Source organism: Mya arenaria, chromosome 9 (assembly GCF_026914265.1).
Source record: "Mya arenaria isolate MELC-2E11 chromosome 9, ASM2691426v1".
Lineage (NCBI taxonomy): Eukaryota > Metazoa > Mollusca > Bivalvia > Myida > Myidae > Mya > Mya arenaria.
This window is the reverse complement of record NC_069130.1, coordinates 34958404-34984054: the sequence shown is the minus strand read 5'-3', so window position 1 is coordinate 34984054 and position 25651 is coordinate 34958404. Positions and strand designations below refer to the sequence as shown.

Here is a 25651-nt window from a genome sequence, read left to right as displayed (position 1 = left end):
TATGTCAATGGTAGTGGTACAGTAACTTTTGTCAATGCTAGTGGCACATAACTTATGTCAATGCTAGTGTTACAGTAACTTATGTCAATGCCAGTGGTACAGTAACCTATGCCAGTGCTAGTGGTACAGCAACTTGTGTTAATGCTAGTGGTACAGTAACTTATGCCAATGCTAGTGGTACAGCAACTTGTGTCAATGCTAGTGGTACAGTAACTTGTGTCAATGCTAGTGGCACATAACTTATGTCAATGCTAGTGGTACAGTAACTTATGTCAATGCCAGTGGTACAGTAACCTATGCCAGTGCTAGTGGTACAGCAACTTGTGTTAATGCTAGTGGTACAGCAACTTATGCCAATGCTAGTGGTACAGCAACTTGTGTCAATGCTAGTGGTACAGTAACTTGTGGCAATTCTAGTGGTACAGCAACTTGTGTCAATGCTAGTGGTACAGTAACTTGTGGCAATGCTAGTGGCACAGTAACTTATGTCATGCTTCAGTAGTTTATGTCAATGACAAGGTCTTAATTTTACAATGGTGAGTAAAGTATTGTTATTTTTTCTTTGCAGGTGCTGAAATAACCTAGGAAATGCGAGATGAGACTATTCTATTGCTGTGTTCTAATCAAAGAAAACGTTGTGATTGATAATCTCCAACTAAATCAAAAGCTTACCGAAACTGATGTCATATAAATACTCATTGCAAGATATTTAGAGATTGAAAAACCTTTTAAACAGATTATTCAAATTGTTTGGGATATTTCTTAGTTTTAATTTACATCCACTTGTATATCCAAGACAATGGTGAAAGTAACATTTTCATTACATGACTAAGACAGTTAAAGAATCATCAAAAGTGAATTTTGAAACATTATGAACTGGTTCTCCACCAAAGAACCTTACATTATATCAAAATAAATCCTACTTATTTTTTAAACATATTAAATCAAAATATTTCACATCAACAACCCATGATGCCTGCTCAGATGACAACCAGTAACACACCGACCACGCCCCAAATGCCGGTGACCACGCCAATCCCATTATTCCGTCCTCCCTTGCCGAAGTCACTCCCACTACAGAGACCAATGAACAGGCCGTATAACCCTGCATGCCGGTGAGTTAAGTCATATCTTTTTTATTTTTCACGCTTTGTTTTGTGACCACACCCATCTTGATACTGTGTCCACCCTTGCCGAAGTCACTCCCATCACAGAGACTATGGCAAGACAGTACTTAGTAACTAACCTCCATGAGTTTAGTCTCTTTTATGACATTTTGCTCAGTTCATTAGAATTTTAGCTGTAAGTATGTCTAATGTATTATAAAAGTCGAAACTGAGAAACCTAGCAATGGCAATGAATACAAGCTGTATGCAAACATGCCGTATCCCCAGGTGGGGCGAAGAATCCCCCAGAATGTTTATCCATCCCCATCCCATATATTTATTTCAGTCAAAAAGAAATGGTAGTTTGATTAAAATGCTTTAAAAAAAGTTAAAATCACAAACATCAGCTGTTTATAATGATGCTGTATGCATTTCCTTTTACTTAGAGCTGCACTCTTTTTTATGTCAGCAGTCTTTGAAAACTGGTTTCCATGCATTTTTTGCAAAAATTGGCTTGTTCCAAGACAAAAAATAATAAAAGATGTCAAAACGTTCAATCTGTGAGAGTGCAGCTTTAAGAACAAAATTATGCAGATTTCTCAGTACACAACATTATGTATAGGTAATAAGTCATTAATAACAAATTATTTCAAACTGCTGAAATATACATGATTTCTTGATTCAAAGAATCATATTTGTTTGGTTTTTGATTCCAAAAAACAATCTGGTTTTTCATTCCACAAAACCAGTCTTTAGCTGTCAAAAGATCCACAACTCTTTGGTCATGCCATAAAATTGAGTTACTTCCCTTAAACTTAAGTTGATCTCCAATGTTCGAAGTCCAGTTCAATATAGTTCTTATGATCATCCTTAGACATGCCTTAGTGATTCCATTCAGTCTGTTGGCCTGGATTAACTTTACAGTCCACCTAAAATACTCTGATGCTACCCTTAAAATTAAGTTTAATCTTAGGTGGATACTGAATATGACCACAGGAGGAATTTGTTTATAACAATTGTTTAAGCTGAGGCATCAGTACAGCAATTATAGTAACAGTATAAGAATAGAAGAAAGTTTTAAATAATGCAACTGAACTCATTGTGATGTATTAAAGTAAACAAAAGCCACCAACCGAAAATACACAATATATACATCAATTATAATAGCATTGTATAATAATACACCGGTAGTTTTTATGAATACATAGAGATTCTAAAGAAACCATTTGTGAACATTAAAGGCAATGACAAAGTTAATTAGAAGCAGCATTGAGAAAAAGAGCAATTAATTAAAAGATGTCATACATCTGAAATTGAAATGAAATCTCCTTTGAAGTATAAAATTGTAAACAAGTATCAATTTTCTTTAGAAAAAACTAATAGAAATTCTTGCACAAAGTGCAATTACAGCATTGTTCGTAAATGACTGGGCGAAGATTATAGGATTGAAGTTTTTACGCATTGCATAACAGATTAGAAATTAAATCCTATTTGCCAGACAAATCATATAATCTCACTAAATTTTGTATTACAAAAATTACCAATTAAAAGCCAATAAAAAGTTTATCGGCATGACCATCTTTCAGAAAGATTAAATAATATCGATGGACTTAAAGCCTTTTATTTGCATAAAGAATAACAATAGAAGGTCATTTATTGTAAGAAAAATATTAATAATAATTAAACATAAATAAATGTGAACTGTATAATAAATAGGCATTGCCTTGTATAGACCTTAAGGATGTTTGTTTAAAACTAGCTGTATAATCAAGAAACTTCTTGTGGGTAAATTAGTTATAAATATATTTCTATTTTGTGTCTTGTCAAACCAAAATAACAAAAAAAAATCCTGAAATATTATTCTCTGTAAATAAATAAAAAGTATTATAAATTTGACTGTATGAACACAAATGTTATTTGAGCTTAAAAATCCATAAATTGTTTCTTAAGAAAATACATTGTAACACATATAGATTTTGTTCATTAAATGAATTTAACCATTAACTAAACATTTAGAAGTACTTATTTAATTGCAATTTTATTGTAGTTTAATAATTTACAAATTATGACTAGTACAATGGCCGACAAGTAAAGTGCAAATTTTCTAATTGGAATTTCACGGTTCATGATCAGAGAACAAAATGTTTCCCATTTTTCATTTAACTGCTGGTATACTATTGATCAAACATTAACATTTATTTAACCTTCCCTGTCAATAAATCACAATAATTGTTCCCATGATAATAGCTAACCAGTCGATTGACATTAACTGAATAATTAAAAGACTTATATTCCTCTTTATTTTCAAATTTTCAAATGACATATTCAAGGGATGAAAAACTTACAGGAAATCCAAGCATTTGAATATATCAATAAATAGCGAAACCATTAATTTTTCATACGGCCCATTTCAATGCCACTGATCTTGACAGGGGTATTAAAATATTCAGTTATAATCGTTTCATTCAGTTTTAAGATACCACAGCTTGTGTTCACTCGCATACATCCAATCAGGGTAAGTTGTGGTTTTTGGAGATTATTATTCCTTTGTCAATTATTTAAGCATTTTTGTAAAAGTTTGCATCATGTACATGTTTGAATTGAGTTATAATCTTCATATTTAATGTTCTACTCAGTACATTTATTATAATCAATGGCAATCATTGTTATCCAGACATATAACACTCCCGGTGTTAACAATAGGGGAACAACATTGTTTAAATTTATAATTGTAAATTAAATAAATGCATCTGCCACCTTTTCTTTCTTACTTTTATAAATCAATTGATATTATTATTGTAAACATACATATTTAGTGCCGTAGCCTACACAGTTTATCTTACTTACTTGAAGCCTTAACTGTTGAGTTAATGATGGAAGAATGTTGTTCTATATTGCGGTCATGTTTTGCTTTTACACTATGATGTCTATATATTAGGGATGCAAACGAATGGCATAATTGATATTCGAATATTCGGTAATTCTTTTGTTGAATATTCGAATATTCATACATATTTTGGAAGATGTAGTAAACTACTATTATTATTCACTTAAGTAATAGCCGGGGCAATTTGACCCTATTTGTCGTAGCGGCGGACCCCGATTTTCCCCAACTGTATGCCTTTGAAATTCGCAATTTTCAGGAAGGAAAACGCATACATTATAAACAGACAAACAACACAATCAATTCCGCTGCCTTTATATGTGTAAACAATGTGAAATTAGATGGATTCCTAGTCAAATAGCGTTTTGCGCCAACGGAGGGTCTTTCCATAGGACATGCAGCCTCGTTCTGAGATTGATCTTTAAATTGACTAAATGTAACTATGGAAAACCCAAACCAACTCGGGAACTAGTCAAAAAATAAAACGAAAACATATCTGGATTTGACTTATCCAGAGCCTTTCTCCGGAGTCATATGTTGCAGCCTTTCTCTGGTGTCATATGTTGCAGCCTTTCTCTGGTGTCATATGTTGCAGCCTTTCTCCGGTGTCATATGTTGCAGCCTTTCTCTGGTGTCATATGTTGCAGCCTTTCTCTGGTGTCATATGTTGCAGCCTTTCTCTGGTGTCATATGTTGCAGCCTTTCTCCGGTGTCATATGTTGCAGCCTTTCTCTGGTGTCATATGTTGCAGCCTTTCTCTGGTGTCATATGTTGCAGCCTTTCTCTGGTGTCATATGTTACAACCTTTCTCTGGTGTCATATGTTGCAGCCTTTCTCCGGTGTCATATGTTGCAGCCTTTCTCTGGTGTCATATGTTGCAGCCTTTCTCCGGTGTCATATGTTGCAGCCTTTCTCTGGTGTCATATGTTGCAGCCTTTCTCTGGTGTCATATGTTGCAGCCTTTCTCCGGTGTCATATGTTGCAGCCTTTCTCTGGTGTCATATTTTGCAGCCTTTCTCCATTATATATGTTGCAGCCTTTCTCTGGTGTCATATGTTGCAGCCTTTCTCTGGTGTCATATGTTGCAGCCTTTCTCTGGTGTCATATGTTGCAGCCTTTCTCCAGTGTCATATGTTGCAACCTTTCTCTGGTGTCATATGTTGCAACCTTTCTCTGCTGTCATATGTTGCAACCTTTCTCTGGTGTCATATGTTGCAGCCTTTCTCTGGTGTCATATGTTGCAGCCTTTCTCTGGTGTCATATGTTGCAGCCTTTCTCTGGTGTCATATGTTGCAGCCTTTCTCTGGTGTCATATGTTGCAGCCTTTCTCTGGTGTCATATGTTGCAGCCTTTCTCTGGTGTCATATGTTGCAGCCTTTCTCCGGTGTCATATGTTGCAGCCTTTCTCTGGTGTCATATGTTGCAGCCTTTCTCTGGTGTCATATGTTACAACCTTTCTCTGGTGTCATATATTGCAACCTTTCTCCAGTGTCATATGTTGCAACCTTTCTCTGGTGTCATATGTTGCAACCTTTCTCTGCTGTCATATGTTGCAACCTTTCTCTGGTGTCATATGTTGCAACCATTCTCCAGTGTCATATGTTGCAACCTTTCTCTGGTGTCATATGTTGCAACCTTTCTCTGGTGTCATATGTTGCAGCCTTTCTCTGGTGTCATATGTTGCAACCTTTCTCTGGTGTCATATGTTGCAACCTTTCTCTGGTGTCATATGTTGCAGCCTTTCTCCGGTGTCATATGTTGCAGCCTTTCTCCGGTGTCATATGTTGCAGCCTTTCTCTGGTGTCATATGTTGCAGCCTTTCTCTGGTGTCATATGTTGCAGCCTTTCTCCGGAGTCATATGTTGCAGCCTTTCTCCGGTGTCATATGTTGCAGCCTTTCTCTGGTGTCATATGTTGCAGCCTTTCTCTGGTGTCATATGTTGCAGCCTTTCTCTGGTGTCATATGTTGCAGCCTTTCTCCATTGTCATATGTTCCAGCCTTTCTCTGGTGTCACATGTTACAGCCTTTCTCCAGTGTCATATGTTGCAGCCTTTCTCTGGTGTCATATGTTACAGCCTTTCTCCGGTGTCATATGTTGCAGCCTTTCTCTGGTGTCATATGTTGCAGCCTTTCTCTGGTGTCATATTTTGTTGTCTTATTTACTTAATTATCAAACGGCTGAATAGAAATGATGATAAAACACAAAGGGCAATAACCTTGTGGTACTTGGAAACATATCTTTTTACATATCGCTCAGTCATTTCAAAGGTCATGATTTACTCATATCATGGTTGAATGCATAACAAAATCCTTCTTTACGAAAAATGCAAAAATTGTAAGGAATTGTCAATACACAAAAATTTGTTGTATTTTTTCAATGTGGCTGTTTAGTTTTATTTCAATATCTACTTATCTTCAAAATGATCTCTGTTTTGAAACTGATATTTCCAATCTGTTTCATGGTGCAATTACGGAGCTATTTTGAACAATTAAACCTAAATGTCTTTTATAAACAAATCAGGACAACAAAATCTATACAATAAACAAATTTGCTCTGTTTATCTAGAAGAACGTTTTTCTCAAAGAACAATGACAAACAATACCTGAAAATAATTATATTGAGAATTAATACTTAGCTAAAATTCTTGTGTATGTTTTATCTACAATTGATCTACAATTCAAATAAAGCAAGGTTTAGATAAGCTCTGCTAACAGTTCTTTTGGGGGCCTATCATTTTGAGGGGTTATAGGGGTTTGAAGTCTCCTGCAAACATTGACACAAGCTATAAAAGGGGCACAGTATGGGATTCCATTGAGCTTTTGTTTACCTAAATTGGGGTTCAGTTATGAAATCTATAAAACAAACAATTTTGTTTGTCAAATTTCTTAAAGCCCTGTTTTTACCGCAATTTTAAAAAAAGTGCTTGAAGTTCCATAACCCCTACAGAAATAAAACGTTATTTGCTAAAATCAAATTATGCAAAATAATGCTGAAATTTAAATTTGTTTTGTTTATAATCAATTTAAATTCCATTTCTCTTGTGGTATGACCAGTATGAGGTTCTATAATATACAAGGCTCAAATATAGAACCCCTGTTGAGGTTTGTACCTGGGATCTCTTGGGTCAAGGACTGCAGGCAGCTTTTAGGGGCCCACGCAGAGTTTTGGTGTTACAATTTTATTTTTTGGGTAGTAAGCAGTAGGAGTAGAAGCAGTAAGAGTATCTATAATATAAGAGGCTCAAATGAATAACCACTCTTGATGTTTGTACCTGGGATCTCTTTGGTAAAAGACAGGCAGCTTTCAGGGGCCACCCTAGGTTTTGATGTAAGAGGGATGTGATTAGTCCATGGATAAGCTGATACGCGGATCTTATGACTCCTGATTAAAATAATATAACTGGTTGCTTTTAATTTTTACTTTATTTGTTGAAACTCCAGTTAGCTTCAAATTTTAATTCAGGACAGCCCTGGCAAGGGCTTCTCAAAAGACAGTCTATAGCGCCGCCCAAACCTATTGCTCAAATGTTTTCAATCCTTCAGCTGCAAGGTCAATCACATCCCTGATTTAGGACACAATCATGTTCTCTTCACCAAAATTCACAATATGTTTTAAATGTGGTATTGGGGGGCTTGGGCTTAATCGAATGAAATTGTGCAATCTCCTATAATTATGAACACCATTTCAACATATTGCCAATGACATGAAGTTCACTTGAACAATTTAATCTCCAATGACGGGTAAATTACTACTCCTTCTTAACACATTTTCAAAAATAACTATGCTGATTTTATCAATAGTTTACCTTTTACTATCTGTCCAAGTTCAAGGATGACTCAATGCCACTGTACCCTCCCACTTGTCGGTTGGCATGCTAAAATATTTATTAAAGAGTAAAACATCATTTTTTCTAGAATACTTCACATTTTCTAACTTAATTTTTTCATTTTTGCAACTTAATTTGTGGTTTGAATAAAAATGCGGTCAAGACTTCCAAATATTCTATCATTAGCAAAATTATTATGACCAAACTTTAAATTATAACCTAAATTCCTTAACAAACCTCTTTTAAAATCAGTAATTTTCTTTGACAAACATGTCTACAATTTCTCTTCCTACTCAAGGGCAATTAAAATCCAAAAAGCATAAAAGGAAACATGTCATATTTGTTAAAATTTCCTAATTACAGTAATTCCTAAATGCCATTGACAGCAAAACTCCAAAGACGGTTTTGGAGTGTATTTCTTCTTTATTCTGTAATAATAATTAGGCCAATGAGTTATTTCAAAATTATGGAATTACAAAATTCTGTAAGGATCGTTTTAATTGGAAAGGCTTGTTTGTTTTAAGATTCCAATCATATTATAAGAAATACAGGAATCTTAAGAGTTCAGGATTTTTCTGTAATAAGCCTCTGACTCAGACTTCGAGCATAAAGATCTTAAATTTTTGGCCGTCAGGTTTGCGGGTCCAACCCGGGGAGCCGGGCCACTGCACGGGCTCTTAATACCCATCTCACCAGGGTCGCCTCAGGTCTTGAAACATGGACCAAGGAGTCTAGCATGTGCGCGGGTCATGGGCTCGCACGAAATCACACATTTAAAAAGCATATTAGAAAAACATGCAAACCCAACTCTAAACCATGCAAAGTCAAGGTCACATTTTGATGCTGAAGGTCACAAGTACGCACCAGGGGGTGGTAACACCAAGATTCCAAGATCAATTTTGTACCTTATAAAGTAAAGGATTTAAATCAGTGCTGAACTACTGACACAATACATGTAGATGCCAATTTTTTTTAATTGATTTTAATGCATTATCATTAAGTTTTTCTGTTTTGATCATAAATTCAGTTTTTTTCCATCACCCATATATAGTATGTCTTATAGTATATATAAAATCTCTTGCCCTGTCTCCTTGTTTGGCTCATTCCATGCTAAGGGACACTATTTTAGCCTATAACTTATCTTGTTTTGAAAATGGATAACATTTGTTTGTTCTAATGTAATAAATGAGCACTGAATTAAGATGTGCCAGTGTTGGTTTATTTGTTTTTAGTTTATAAAGGGACATAACTCAGATAAATAACAAAGCCAATGTAATGGTGATGTTCCAATGATTGATTTTTATCGAAAATTGATTAGTTAGACCTGAAATCGGCAACAATGGATTTTAGTTGGTCATAATCGATCATCGATTCAACAAGCTAGTTGGTTTTCATCCTTCCTCTTGTTATTTGCATTCGGTTAAGGTCTGGCATTTTTTCCGTTTGAGTTCGTCAATTTTATACTTTTGAAAGTGTATCATTGTTATCATTAACAATATGGTGGGAAGCAACAGCAACACTTAATAACTTCAAACATAAATAACATAAGCAAAGTTAACGATTATTAGTTTATATAATAATAAAGAATAAAACTAAAATGATTACACTGACAGAAACCGATTGTACAATCGATAATCTGTTACTAGAGTGGAACCGATTCCAAACAAAACATAGCTGAAGCCTGGAATTACATACATTCTGGTTTTCCCCTGATCTAATCCCGCAATACAATCAACGTTGTACTGTTTTAATAGACATATATTCCTTCAGAAATAATAGAATCATTGATCTGTTATATGACAGTTCAATAGCCTATTTATGTACTTGCATGGGAAAACCCAGTAATGTGATGTCTGGGTTATAACTATTGCTATATACACACTTGCATGCTACAAATATCTAAAACAGAAATGAAAATGACATTGTAGATTATAAAGAATGTATTGAAAGGTTGCGATGTTTTAGCAGCATAGACATGTGTGTGAGAGTGGTCTAGTGGTTAAGGTGTCCATTTCTCACCAAGGAGGTTGTGGGTTTGATGCCTACTAGATTGAGAGCGACCGTCTCTTGGTTTAAGTGTCAATTTTCAATCAAGAGGTTGTGGGTTTTACACCCACCATGAATAGAGTGGTCTAATGGTTTAAGAGTCCACCTCCTACCCTAGATATTTGTTAGAGCGGTCTAGTGATTCAAGTGTCCATTTTCTGCCAAGGAGGTTGTGAGTTCAATCCCAACCTGGTTGAGAGTGGTCTAATTGTTAAAGTGTCCATTTCTCACTCAAGAAGTTGCGGGTTTGATTGCCAAAAGGATTAGAGTGATCTTATGGTAAAGGTACCCACCTCTTACGTAAGAGGTTGTGGGTTGATCCCCACCAGGGTGAGAGGGCTCTAATGGTTAAGGTGTCCACCTCTTACCCAAGAGGTTGTGGGTTTGATCCCCTCCAGAGTTTAAGTGGTCTTATGGCTAAGGTGTCCACTTCTTACCTAAGAGGTTTTGGGTTCATTCCCTACCAGGGGTACTTTGTCATGGACTCGTAAAAATGGTCACCTGAGTACTGTTTTCTACCCAGAAAATGGACTCAAGAGTAATTCAATAAGCTATCAGATTCCGAAGCAATTAAGTTTAAAGAAATTTATATATAAACTAAACTAACATAGAAATCTTTACATGTTAATGGCATCAAAACTGAAACAATGAGATGCACATTAACCAGCGACCAGTGCTTGTAATGAGAACACGTCAACATTTATTTGTTTTTCAATAAGCAGACAAGCCAATGAAATAATACACAAAATGTTTCACATTCAACAAAAAAGTCACCATTAATGGGTCTGATATTTCTCAGAGTGCAGTTTTAAGCAATTTTTCAAATATTTTTACAACATTTTAACTCAAAATGGGTTAAATATTTGTTCTAAGTCTAGCGTAAAACTCTAATTTTCAACCCAAAACTAAATTGCCAGTGTAAGTTTTCCCAATATCTTATCATGAATGTTTGAGTTTAACTTTTATTTACATATGCTTGAATAGAACCTTGGTGTGTCAATACAAATATTGGTGTTAACTAAGCATACAGTCGAAGATTAATATTTGAAAATGCTTGCTGAAGGAAAAGAAGAAAGACGCTAACAAGCCCCTTTTTAACCCAGTTTTAGCTCTCAATCACTTAACGCTTTACTCTACCTATTGATTTTACGACACATTCCTTTACTCAATAAATATTAGACTCAATGTAAGGCATTGCACTGATACTTGGGACGGAAGGACATTTTGCACATTGACAGTTTTGTGGCATTAAAATATTTGGAGGTAGATAAAATACAGCATTCCAACAGCTTTGCAAACATCAGATTTCAATCTTCCAACCATGGAAGGTAGGATTTTACTTTATTCACTTTTACTTGTAGTAGCAACTTTGTAATAAACTTTATACATGTATAGATGTGCGAAACTTTCCATGATATGAGGGTGTCATCCCCCTTTTTTGGTACATGGTACATGAGCTTTTTAACGAGTACTTGGGACTCAGGAGGGTGGTATGCAGCGGGTAGAAACTCAAAATTTAAACTTATTCAGTATGACACCTTTCAAAATAGTTAATTAATATTTGATCCATAGGTTTTGGGTAGAAAATGAGAGAGTATTAAATTGTAACATGGTGGGAATGGGGTTTATGACCTCATGACTGAGGACTTTCTTGATTGTCTTAATTGTGATGTCTTTAATGATTCTCTGTTTTGCTTTGATTCTTGCACCGTTTAACAAGATCACTGATTGTTTTCATCGCTCCTGTGCTTGTCAATGTAGTTTCCATTCCATGACAGATGAGGTGAAGCTTATGTTTCTGACAATGTTTGTAGGCATTCATATGATGATTTAAAGTAATAATGGTACAGCATGCATTCCCGTCTTTGCTTTTGGTGTACAGATGGATTCATGATAGCTATTATTAAAATGCTTAAAAGACACCTTCTCAACTTAATTAACTTTTTTTAAAACAACAAGTTTTTTATGTTTTAGTTTAAACTTCCTCTTTTTTTTTACAACAATAAAGAAGAAAGACATAAAACTAGGCTTTGTCATTCTATTCTCGCTGGCAAGTTGATGCGCATGAGTGTGGTCTTAAGTTGTGAGGGAAACTGGAGAACTCAGAGAAAACCCACTTGTCTGGCTTGGTGACCACAAACGTTTTATGTCCACAACTTCTACCATCATATGCTTCTTTTTTGGTATTAAGCATATATTTAACATCACACAGAAATACAAGCCTTATGCTTGATACATCTTTAAAATGTATGATTAATTCATTAAAGATCGTAATATATTTTTCTACAATAAAAGCATGCTTATAATGGCTTAACATAGTGTTCTTGGTCAAGTTGTCTATAGATTTGTTCTGAATCAAACATATATACATATTGTATCTATAATGGCAGGTCTTATACTGTCTCGCTTATGAGGTTCCTTTAAATTATGTGATAGCGTGTCCATCTACAGAGTGCAGGATCAGGGGTTTGATCCCAAGTATATGCACGTAACATGATTTTGTGGGGACTGTTTCATTTGCTCCCAACATATTATATATATATATTTCAGCGTACATTAAAGCCTCAAGGCAAATCAAATGAACCTAAGTCTCATAAATTCAAAAACATCAAAAAAGATAACCTTGGTATAGTGTTTGTAGCTGCACATATACTGTCATGCAATTGAACTTAATGTGATAATGTGTCTGCCTGAAGAATGTGGGATTGTAGGTTCCATCCCCCACCAGATACACAAAGAATATAAGGCAGTTTGTTCAATAGAATGAATGCTATATATCTCTTGAGGAACTTGTAACGCTGCGACAACATTAAGATAAAAAAAAGGTCAAGGCCTATATCAGTTAGTGGGTTTGTAATAATTTGCAGTAGTTGTATATCTGATAAGGTCAAGGATAAATGTGAAAAGCATACTTCAGTTGGTAATGTTTGACCTGAAAATTTCTTGCCTATCATGGCTTATAAAATATTTCGGAAGAATCTTATCCAACAAAATTCAATGTAGAGCACCTGTGTGTCACCATGTGATTCTAGGTCAAGCTTTGAAGTCAAGGTCATTCGCTATGGTACAGGTTGGATTGCTCTCAGGTCAAGATCATGCTTTGATGTCCAGTTCATATTTTAAAGGTCAAGGTCATGCTTAAGGTCCAGATAAAACTCAGAGGTCAAGACCATGCTTCAATGTCAGAGTCATGCTTTAAAGACAAGGTCATGCTTTGAAGAAAAGGACAGTCATGCCTAAGGTCGAGGTCATGCATCCAGATTCAATAACTGAAAATAAATCAAATTGATCCAATTGTTCTTTATGAATAATTGATCTGCTGATCAATATTATTGATCTACATTAATGGAATGTCAAGGTCACAGTAATAAATCAAACTGGATGCTGGACTAAGAGTGAAATGCTTTCTCATTAAGTCACGAAAATACTCACATTATTGATAATCATTGACCTATTTTGACTAGACAAACATTGTTATTCAGTCATGGCATTTTTCTACATTCAGTTTAGCATCACCTAGACAGTTACCCAAAGCCCAGAATTTAACATTTGCCCTATTGTAGTCTGAATATGCTCAGCTTTACTGATACCAATATTGTATTTCATGAATGTGCAATCACCAAGTGCCACTCAGAAACTGCTTAAGCAAGGAGTGTATCTTATTTCAAACGAAAGCTTAAACTTCTTACTTTTTTCCTAAGAAATCTTGACAAAGCCCTTTCCTGGATATTGCTGATACAGGGACATATCTGAAAGCAGATTAAATTCATTGATTGATGTGTTCCATAGTCATTATTTGGAGCATTAAGCATAAAAAGGGCTATCATTATCAGGATTATTGATAATTACCACTACTTTACATAGTACAATTCTCAGTACAATTCTTAGAATTGTGTCATGTTCTTTGTTGGCTATAGGTAAACTTTTATGTTAATTAAGTTGGGGTTTTTTAATTTTAACATTGGAGGTCCCTTAAATGGATTATCATGAGTATGAGTCTTTGTTTTCCTTAAGAATAATCTTTATTTTACAAAGCAAAGTAATTCAGCTTTTTTCATTTCAGTAGAAAAGAATGGCACAGCCTTATCACCAGGCCAAAAACGAATTCATGCTATTATATCTTGACCTTTAAGGCTTTATAATGTCCTAAAGGAAACAACTATTTCCATTCAGATCCTTCAAATGATTGATGCATTTCAAAAGTACAAACCAAATCATTATTTTATATCAACAATGTGGTTTGCTGATCAAAACAAGAAACTGTTGTGTCATCTTGTTTCTTTAAGAAATTAACATAAACAGGAAAAGTAATAAACGTTATGCAATTTTATCTAAGAGCCATCTTAAAGTAAAAATTACTTCACCTTGGTTGAAAAGTATCACATACTGATCCTAATCAGCCGGAATGCCTGTTTGATTTTCCTCTGATCCCTCTAATTGGAATATATAAAAATCTGGTTGTGTATTGTAGCAACGGAAATAATTGTTGGTAAATAAAACCATAAATAGCACTTACCAGTTAGGCAATTATTTCATTTACTAATTATAAAATTTACAGTTACAATTTAATATGGTGGTAATTTTGCCCTGAAGTCAAGGATGAAAACAATAACATCAAATAGTAATTTGAAGCATTTACATTTGATAACATTTAACAGTTATCTAAGGTAGCTATATATCTTCAGAAAGCAATTATACTTTTTGTAGTGCTAATTAAAAAATCTCTGTTAATTTTTCTACTTCAATATTAATTGCCTTACAATTTGAAGTATTTAAAAAAAAAAAACAGTTAAAATAATAAAAAACTAGAAAAACAAAATATATATTTTATACTTTTCAAGAAATAAAGTTAAGGTATCATCAACACAATTTTTTAATAAAGGCAAAACATGCAAACTCTGGTTGGTACTACCTGATTTTAGTATTAATGAATGCACAGAAATCTGTTAGGATTCTCATCCTAGTTTGTTTTTTTGAAAGGTCAATAGAAAATATCCAAGACAAGGCTTGAACCCATGATCTCTTGGGTGAGAGGCAGACACTACCCATACCAAAATGCAACTCTTAACCTAGGGTTCAAGAGAAAGTCTCCCATGTGGGGCTTGAACCCATGATCTCTTGGGTGAGAGGCAGACACTACCCATTCCAAAATGCAACTCTTAACCTAGGGTTCAAGAGAAAGTCTCCCATGTGGGGCTTGAACCCATGATCTCTTGGGTGTGAGGCGGACACTACCCATATTCCAAAGTACCAATTTCAACCTAGGGGTCTTTTTAAAGGCCAAGAGAAAATTTCCCATGTGGGGCTTGAACCCATGATATCTTGGGTGAGAGGCAGACACTACCCATACTAAAATACAACTTTTAACTTAGGCTTCATTTATAGCAGCCAAGAGAAATTTCCAGGGTGGGGCTTGAACCCAAAATCTCTAGGGTGGGAGGCGGACACAACTAATACCAAAATACCACTTTTACTCATGAATGAATCTTGAGTTTCAATTGAAGTTGTCAGTTTGTAAACAGGGTTATACAACTGTGCTTCAATGAGATTTTTTCCGATTTTTTTTTCACATTTGTAACAGGAAAATAATTAATTTATTCTATAAACAGTTTTGGTATTCTGCATGGAATTTAAGACATCACAGTGCGTTGTGAAATCAATGAATATTATTCTTATGTCTATACGCCTCTTCAATCTATGGAAATGCAAATTTATCTACACAAAGAGCATAGAATTACCGAAATTTTATAGAAAAAAATGATATGGTGATTGGTTTCAGAAATTCTATTGAAAATTTCAAAAAGAACCTAAAATTGGTTCAGATTTGTATGTATAAAAGATCATGGACTCATGATATATACCCTTTGAAAATTGATCAAGCATAAATCTCCGTTACTTTACGAAATAATTCTCTTTAAGTAGTATTATACATTACATGGTTACCATGACAACTGTAAACAATCTTTAGAATGAATTGAGTGCAATTTATTACAGTTTTAAGGTCATTGTTATCTTAAATTTCAATATTTTTAACTAAAGGTTTACAGTACTTTTTTGATCAAAGGTATGTATCTGAGGTAACAATTAAGAGTGTTTTATCCAGAAGTGGATCAAAATTGACAAATCGAAATGAAATTGCATCATAAATCATAAAAATAAAGAGATAATACTATAAATGAAATAAATGCAAGTTTTCTGCTTCCCCTATTCCAGACAATCCAAGTCTTAAAGCTGCACTCTCACAGAGTGACAGTTTTGACAAAAAAATTCTCTTTTCTTGTCTTAGAATCAGCTGATTTTTGCACCAATGCTTTTAATTCATTCATAATAGATAACTCACAACAGAAATGACCTCAATTGTTTGATAAATTGCCCAAAATTTCATTTTTTCTTAAATCATTAGTAACAATTCTAGCCATAATGCATAGATTTTTTAAGGTAATTATGACTAACGACAATGCAATATTTTGTCAGTAGTTTCCAGACATTTACGAAAAAAAATCATTCAAAGACAAAAAATAAATTTTCTCAAAACATTCAATCTGTGAAAGTGCAGCTTTAAGCTTTGAGTGGGTGGGCGGGGCATTTTATGGGTTTTCTTTTTCGGTCCCTAATATTTAAGTTTTGCAAAAAGTCATCATACTATTCCATTATTGTTCATTTCGCACCATCATGACTTTCAATTTGCAATGAGTTCATGATGCCAATTATTGATGAAATGAATGAAAGTGCCATATGGATTGATTTGCTTTTGCAAGAAAAATATTAATTATGTCATTTTATGAAAAAGAATTAGTGAGCCATTAATACGTTGAGTGACCATTTCAACATCGGCCAGCAGACGTTCGATTATTAAGTAAATGTTAAAAATCCCAAGTTCATGTTTATCTTAAGCTTTAAACAAACGTTGAACAAAAATATTTCAATAGCATATTGAATTTCCATGGTTACGTTAGTAACACTGTCAACATTACCTTCTCTCAAAAGCAAACTTTACGAGGGGCAGAAATAATCATTTCAAAAATTTCAAACCCATATTAGAGATAAATCAATCGAGCATACTTTAGCCTTGCCGAAATTAGCATTATTATAGCAAATAACGGCTTATTTTACAAAATTTTAATTTAAACTTCAACTGGATGTCCTGAAATTATAAAAACTTAATGGGCTCACATCGAGTTTCTTTGTGTGCAGTTCAGTTTCGTGCTTAAAAGCAAATCAGCAAAATAGAAAACCATCAAAAACTTATAGAAAATTGTCAATAAAAAATGATTTTAACATATAAATGGAATGTATTGATAATCCATCAGACATAAATTATACAAATACACCTCGTATTTCTCATATGTACAGGTTGTAAGCATCATTATATAATCTAGTCAGCATGATGAAAAGGAATGTCCATTCAATATGAATTATCTTTAATGAAATTCAGCACTAACTTCTGCCTATGGACCATTCTGTACTTAATCATGCAATTGATATTATTCTGATTTTTTTCTGTAAAGTGAGAATATCAATTAAAAAAAGAGCGGTCACAGACAGCTATATCCCCTGCCTCATGGGGGCATTTTTTGTAATGAAAGCCAATCAATGGTAAGGGTAGTTTCTCAGGAACATAAGAAATGTGTAAAATTAAGGAAGGGCAATAACTCTTTCAAAAAAGGTCAAATCGCAAAAGCCTGACAATATGCGCTCTTCATTGCGAAGAAACCAATTTTAAATGTAAAATAAACAAAGGGCAATAACTCTTTCAAAAAAGGTCAAATTGCAAAAGCCTGACAATATGTGCTGCGTCACTATAAAGTCATCAATCTGTGAAAGTTTGGTATAAATCGCATGAAAAACGTAAGAAGAGTTCCGAAGAAACCAATTTTAAATGTAAAATAAAGAATGGGCAATAACTCTTTCAAAAATGGTCGAATCGGGAAAGCCCGGCAATATGCGCTGCTTCGCTTTATGATCATCAATCTGTGAAAGTTTGGTAGAAATCGCAATGAAAAACGTAAGAGGAGTTGTGAAGAAACCAATTTTAAATGTAAAATAAGCAAAGGGCAATAACTCTTTCAAAAATGGTCGAATCAGGAAAGCCCGACAATATGCTTCACTTTATGATCATCAATCTGTGAAAGTTTGGTAGAAATCTCATGAGAAATGTAAGAGGAGATGCAAAGAAATGAATGTGGGACGGACGGACGGACGCACGCACGCACAGACGCACGGAATCGCACCTACCATTTCTATATCCCCTCGCCTTTTCAAGGCGCGGGATAATTAAATACTGAGCTAATAAAATTATAAAAATTCATGCTTCTATCATAAATTTACTATAATCACATAAAATCTGCTACAAATTCATGATAAGGTTATTATTACATACAATACAAATATAATGTTCGAATCATCGTTCTACTTATATCGCATAGAATCTGCTACAAAATTCATGACCTATTGGGCTATTACATACAACAGTTATCATTAATCTTTCGTCCTCAATAAAGACGAATAAACTAATAAACTAATATTTCATTTTGTATAACACTTGCAGACTGAGGCATTGTTCAATTCTGCTAAAAGATACACCATATTATAACCTACCCCATAATTTAAGCATACCCTGGATTGATATAATGAATACGGGGTCTGATTTATTTTCAGATTATTTTGTATTCCATGGCGCTGGTATTATTTATAATGAAGTTCCACATGAATACATAGATTGTTTATAATGATAGGCTATCTGTTACCTCTTATAACGGGGTAGCCTTATTTGCAAAATAAAGACACCACAGCATTGAACACCTAGAACCATAAAGGCCTGAATTTCAAGCTTCCCCTAAAAAATGTAAAAGTAAACAATTTGTTATGTCATTACGGTAGAAAAAAAATATGCAAGTTACACTAGAACGCATCATTTAAAACCAACATTAGCTTAAAAAATGATAGGGAGGACCCCCAAACCCACTTTTCATGTTCGGATTCTTAATTTTTCAATACCTTAGGGATAGGGGAAATACCTTAATTAAGTTGGGTCCCCATCAGTGCCCCGCCTCTTATGTCAAACCCTGCATCACACCCTGCAAGGAATAGTGGCTGTTAGCAGTTACATTATATTTTTCATCTAAGCAGCAAACTGATTTGTTGAAAGTACAATTCATACAAATTTATGTTTTTCCACAAGTAAGAAGCAAGGGAAAAAAGTTTCTTCATCCTCATATATCATACAGAAATGCTTTGTTTTCGTTATATAAACTACAATTTATAATCTAAACCTCCTACTCTACCCTCCCCCTACTCTACTCTCCCCTTCCCTCTCCTAAATTCACACCCCCGCCTCCGTCCTGCCCTCCCTCTCTCCCTTCCCCATACCCTCCCCTCCCTCTTCCCTCTCCCTCAATTCACCCCCCTGCCTTCATACCGCACTCCCTCCCTCCCTCCCTCCCTACCCCCTCCCCTCCCCTTCCATCCCCTGAATTCAAGACCCCCCCCCCGCCTCAGTCCCGCTCCTCAATTCACCCCCCTGCCTCCCTCCCACCCTCCCTACCTCTCTCTGCCTCTGTCAGGGTACCATTTAGTTAAGATGATGGAACAATATCAATTCTTTGACTGTATTGTCATAATTTAAAAAAAAAATCATCATGATTTCATATAAACCTATACCTATATTCTCTGATTTCACAGCATAGATACTAACTAGTAAGTCATTTCACCAAAATAAGTAGGTGGAAAAACATAATTACTCATCCTTGACTAATTATTTTCTTTTAGTCAACTGAACTTGTCAAGACTCATGATATGACCTTGATTGACACTATGAAAGACGTGCCGAAAGGTTCGTTCATTCTAATTTCCTAATAATTCTCAGCCATTCAATCAAGGGCTGAGATACTTATCGCTCATCATTACGGCCGTGCCCTCAAACATTTGTTTGCATTATTAGAATGGTGGTACGAATTCACCATGACAGTGAGTCAATAATATGTCGCAAAGTCTCAAACTGTGTCAAGATACTCTTGAAAATCATGAATGACTTTCGCCCGCCTTGACAACTAGCCAATTCGACTCTAAATATAGATATACCATATACGGTAGGTATAGTGTATGTATATAGTATTTAGGATTGTATACATATCGGATTTTGTAGTAGTAAAATTTGATATGGGCTTTAGATATGGCTTAAAGGAAATCTAAAATGAGGATATCAGACTGAGATTGTATTGTGTATCAATATGTCTAGTATTTGAACACACTGACCTCTCTAGACCAGTGCAACAAATGCAGGTTGATTTTTTTTCGGTCATTTGTATAGCCATTATTCAGGAAGTTCCCGATGCCAAGTGTGTTTTTACCCATTTTTTTTTAGAAATTCTAAATCTTTTTAATCAATTATGAAATTAAGCTTGAAAAACTGCAGTTTATTATTGCCGTTGAAGTAAATGTTTAAAAAAAAAAATATTTGAACATGTTCAACATACATATATGTTTGCGTATTTATCAGATATTCCCGATTTTGTGAAAAATGACATGAAAATTACCAAAATACTGAGTTAAAAAAACCTGAAATAATGTGTTATTCATCTAAACTCATGTCACAAATACATGATAAAGAAAGCACGAGAACATGTATTTCATACATACTGAGCCATTTGCAAACATTATAAATACCAAGCATATGAATAAATAAACTTGTATACATTTATATATATCAATACATCTAAAGTATGCGTTATGCACGACATCATACTGACCATGTTACCAACCTTGTAAACCTTTTAAATTTCCAACATGAGAGAGAGCCAGCTTAGATTGTCCTCCGTTTTCTATACAGGCTCTTGAACTGGACCTGCAGCAGAAAATGCTATGACACGTTTATAATTTGCCAATTAAATTTTATCAGCATTCTAACAGATCATGCAATAATAAATTTGAAAAAAAAATATAGTGTTGAAAACATATTAAAGCTGTTTTATCAAATCAAGGATTTATTACTTTTTACTTTTTGTGTTATCTATAATCAATCTTTGAACTTAAGAAGAAATCATTGTTTTCAGAAATATTCTTTTTTGCAAAAACATCATCATACAAATATCAAGTTTCATTTTTGCAGCTAAAATACAGATTTCTTATAGCTCAATTTGTGAAGATAGTACCAATAAATGGTTTATAAAATCATGCTTTGACTCTGATAGAATGATTATTATATAATGCTCGAGTCTCTTACTTGGGTAGAAACTAGCACATTTTGAACTGCCATGAAAAGGTGACCTTAGAGCAGTATACTTTGAACACATGACCACTTGGGTGATCACCTATACCATTAGAGCAACCCTTGACCCAAGTAGACGAAATGAGCCCAAGTCAGCAAGCCCTGCACTGGTAAATATGCTTTCCGGGCTTGTTCAAACTATGAATTCTATATAGCAGGCCCCAATTTCTCCAAACTTCTTAAGCTTAACAGGCTTAAGTCGCTTATTTCAAATAGCCAAAAAACATACTAAATTTGGATTTTGATAAATGAGAAATATCTTATTGTCATTATTATTTAGAATATTCTTACATAATTTCTAAAAACTCTTTAAAAAGTAAATAATACGCATTTTATAGAGCTACAAAAATAGTGAGATTAGCTTAATCCTGTTATATGAGACTTAAGAAGTTTCGAGAAATTGGGGCCAGTCCTTGTTAAAAAAAGGAATACCAAGCAATAGTGTAAGAATTCGGATTTGTTCTCCCAAAAGTCTAATTTCAATGACTGCCACCCACCCTACACCCAACATAACCATCTTAAAGGTTCCATTACATTACCAATGTTTTAAGGGTACTTGTTGGAAAATCCTCATCAGGTTGCAAAATGTCTCGGCTCAGTTTCAAAGCAAGTCACCAGACCCTTCATTAAAACTTCTGGCTCTGTCTATATAGAAGTTTATAGCATGGATCTGCTAAACATGGATCTGCAAGAAAAATATATATAATTCATGTGTAATTTGTCCTAAAGGGAATGTAGATAAATATATAGTAATATGGGTGTTTATTAAAAGGACTAGTTCATGTTCTAAAGCATCAAACAGACAAACAAATAATTTTGTGTGAAAAGTGACCAAAATGCTTGTTACGATAATAAAACATCATCATGTGTTCAAAATAGAGCTCTATTCTTCATATTTAATTAAAAAATATGACAGAAACGCTCCATTTTTCCAAAAAAGCCTTATTAATGTTAATGAAAATTTGAGAATTATTTTCGTGGGTTGGATTAATGTAATTCTACTTGGTTGCTTTCTGCTTATAAAAAAAAGTAAAGTAACTTGATTTCTTTAAAGTTTATACAAAATTCTTGACAACATCCAATCTTTGAGTGCCTTTATATTAAATAAAAAAAAAAATATGCTTCCGCCTGGAATAGAGAGATCTGACATTGTGCCACTTTATAATACCATTATGATAAATGAATTGTCTATATCAAACTGAGACTGTTTTGAACAGTCTTGATTAAACTGAAACTGCTATGATCAGTCACAATCAAATTGAGGCTGCTATGAACAGTCCCGATCAAAATGAGGCTGCTATGAACAGTTCCGATCAAATTGAGGCTGCTATGAACAGTCCCGATCAAATTGAGGCTGCTATGAACAGTCCCGATCAAAATGAGGCTGCTATGAACAGTCCCGATCAAAATGAGGCTGCTATGAACAGTCCCGATCAAATTGAGGCTGCTATGAACAGTCTTGATCGAACTGAGACTATTATGTAAGGTCTCAATCAAACTGAACCTGCTATGAACAGTCTCAACGAAATTGAGAATTCTTTGAAAATCTCGATTAAACTGAGGCTGCTATGAACAGTCTCCATCAAACTGAGCCTGGTATTTTCTAACTGTACTTCTGAAGGATCCAATAAATTTTCTTCAATCTCTAAAAAGTTTTCTTTATCAAGCAAATTAAAGCTTGAGTATTTCAATTTATCTTCAAAACCAAAAACCAAATCGGCTAACAAGAATTTGTCCTTGTTAATCGTTCAGTATCAAAAACATTTCTACAATTTAGCTTTTCCACTTACAGACTCCAACAGAATTCCTTAGATTTCAATGTTTAAACATTCTTGTTGACTTTTTACCCCCATTTACATCAAAGTACGACAGAAATTACCCAATAACCACGTGTTGCAGACATTATCGCCTCACAAGGTATTGAGAAACGATAAAAGAGTTTATATTCCTTTTAGAATTGTGAGATTTATGCACACATCTGAATACATTCTCAGATTAAACATTTATTTATTTTTTAAATAAAATTGATGAATTCAATTGGCTGCAGTTTAATGGATAAATTAAAAGAAAAACTTACTTTGTATACTTAACATAAATTTATTTTTAAATTAGCTTATGTGTGCATAAAAAATTAACTTTAAATTTTGAATATCAGATCATTTTGCATTATTGTGAACACAGCCATAAGCTGATTTGGCTGTTTCCTTACGCGAAAGAATCAAGAACTAAAGTGTCTTTTTTAAAAATCGTCAAGAGAATGAGTCCTTGGGTGGGCTAAACATGTTACCTTTTGGACGAGTGGCGGACAAGTATGCCACTAGACCACTCACCCTGGTGGGGCTTTAATGCATGACTCTTTGGGAAAGTGGCGGACACCTTTACCACTAGACCACCCTCATCCTGGTGGGGCTTGAAAGCAAGACTACTTTTAGGCGAGTGGGGAACACCTATAAACATAATTGCCCAATATTTTTTTATCTTATAAACCCAGATTGGGCAACCAGTTTTTGGAATTATGAAATGCTATACCACCTACCTTGTCATAAAAGTCATCAGTTTTACCCTTAGGCTTGGAGAATTTATTTTCAAGGTGCCTTCCCTAATTATGTATAGAACCCCTTTTTATTGAAACCCTTTTTAATTCTTTATATACTAGGATGATACAATGTATGAATGACCAGCTATTTTAATTTAAACAATCAGAATGGCTTTATGATAAAAGAACTCCATTCAAGTCTGATTCAACGACATTTTTTCCCATGATTCAGTAATTTTGTCATGGTACAAGCTGTTTTGATTACAATCATAATGTAATTTAGTATACCAGATCAGAAATTTGTAAAAGATAGCAAAATAATTAGTTATTGATTAAAATGACCCTGTGACTTGAAAAATGAGAAGGAACCCACCTAAATGAAGAAATGTTGCTATGAGAATTTTCTTAATATAGATTTTTTTACTAAAAACCTCATCTACCAGTAAATTCTACTCTTCACTTGAGGAGGATTAGGGGTCCTTATTTCTATTGTTATAATGCTTGAAATAAAAGAAGTTCATTTTATGAACTTGACACTAAATTAACAATATATTTATATGATACTTGAACAATGTATTTATTAAGGGAGTTTACACCTTGTATGTCTTAAATGTTTGTTAAGTTCTGTTTTGTTCTGTAATGATCATTTAATAACAAAAACTTGTTGGAATTTACATGGAAGTGTGTCAAAGATATGATGCTTATTATATTACAGTAGTGTTCTTGGTATTAAGAATACACCAAATATCTTAACACTATACCATAACAGTGTCAATCTGGATCCCTTCATAATATTCATTGCAGTAATACACCAATTTAAATGTCTGTTGATGGATTTCTTTATTGTTCCAATGACGGAAACTATTTTGCTTATTCTTAAATAGGAAGTTACTTTGTTTACCATTTAATGTCACTTATATATACATTTATTATAAAAGGTAAGATATAATCAAAAGTGAAATTGGTATTTACTTCAAAAGCACCATGCCAGCATGACACAAGATTGTTATATAAAAGATACAGAGTGATGTTGCTCTGATTGTGCAATCAATAATCCCACTAATCCACTTGTATTTTCCACAATTTAGCTAAACCAGTGCCAAACACCTTTGTTGAAGTATAATAAATCTGTCAAAACAGCTAAAAAATCAGTGGACCTTAAATACATATAATCCTAGTATTTGAAATATGGTAAAGCTCAGGAATTAGTTTAAAGTTCCAAAGAATTTAAAGAGAAAATTCCAGATTAAATGTATGGGATTAGGACATTGCTTATAAACCTTACAGTTAGGTGATGATCCCTATAGTTTTAATCCAAATAAGGACCTGATTGATTCTATCTCTCTCACAAGTGGTCCCTTTTAACTTTGTAAACATCATAAACAGGTGCTACATGAAACTCCCTGGAAGTCAACATGGGTCTTTAGGGCCTATGTAAATCAAAAGTCCCTATCTGCAAACATCTATCCCTGCCCCTGGTGATAAATTTCAATAAATTTGAAACTTCAAAGTCATTAGGATTATCTTGGCTGTCACTAATTTGATAAACATCCTTATTCAAACACTTTCCAGGCTCCAGTAAATAAATAAGCTTATGACAAAATGTTCTTATGGATGTAAATAAATCTCAATTTTTAAGACCAAATTGACTGCAGAAAAAGGACAATGTACATGTTCAATTACTTCCAAAAATCAGTCAGTACTGTATAGTACCAAACCCAACAATTAATTCTTTGCCAATTAAAATACACAACAGCTTTTACTCAAATTGAATTAAATCACTCTCATCATTTTGAGTCAACAAACAAATAAAGTTAACACATTAGAGTTAATCAGTTTCTATTATTTTGAGTGACTGAGGCTTTGTCTGTCAATCCAAGTGTTGATTGGATACATTGAGTAATTTATGCTGCATGTTATCCTTGACATATATATACTTTGATTTTTCTTAAAATTATTCATAAACTATTGCTGTTTCAACCTCA

The 25651-nt window shown here is 34.1% G+C and overlaps 2 protein-coding genes across 8 annotated transcripts in view; one reads left to right on the top strand and one right to left on the bottom strand.

Annotated features, from left to right (window-relative positions):
* LOC128245344 (tumor protein 63-like) overlaps positions 1–25651 on the top strand; it is a 55362-nt gene that overhangs the window by 7197 nt on the left and 22514 nt on the right. The window contains exon 2 of one of the 2 annotated variants that reach the window (XM_052963470.1): positions 569–1115. In XM_052963470.1, the coding sequence (XP_052819430.1) occupies positions 970–1115 (146 nt within the window). In that variant the 5' untranslated portion in view covers positions 569–969. Of the gene's footprint in view, positions 1–568; positions 1116–11050; positions 11193–25651 lie in introns of those variants that run through there. The other variant, XM_052963473.1, reaches the window with a different exon arrangement.
* The window catches only part of LOC128245346 (arylsulfatase B-like), a 59373-nt gene that overhangs the window by 33056 nt on the left and 666 nt on the right, over positions 1–25651 (bottom strand). For 2 of the 6 annotated variants that reach the window (XM_052963476.1, XM_052963475.1), the window contains exons 2-7: positions 21670–21815; positions 20625–20707; positions 18882–18941; positions 14229–14297; positions 13554–13613; positions 7798–7866 (exon numbers count right to left, since the gene is read on the bottom strand). The gene's annotated coding sequence lies outside the window, so the exon portion shown is untranslated. The remainder of the gene's footprint in view (positions 1–7797; positions 7867–13553; positions 13614–14228; positions 14298–18881; positions 18942–20624; positions 20708–21669; positions 21816–25651) is intronic. The other 4 variants (XM_052963477.1, XM_052963479.1, XM_052963480.1 and 1 more) reach the window with 4 other exon arrangements.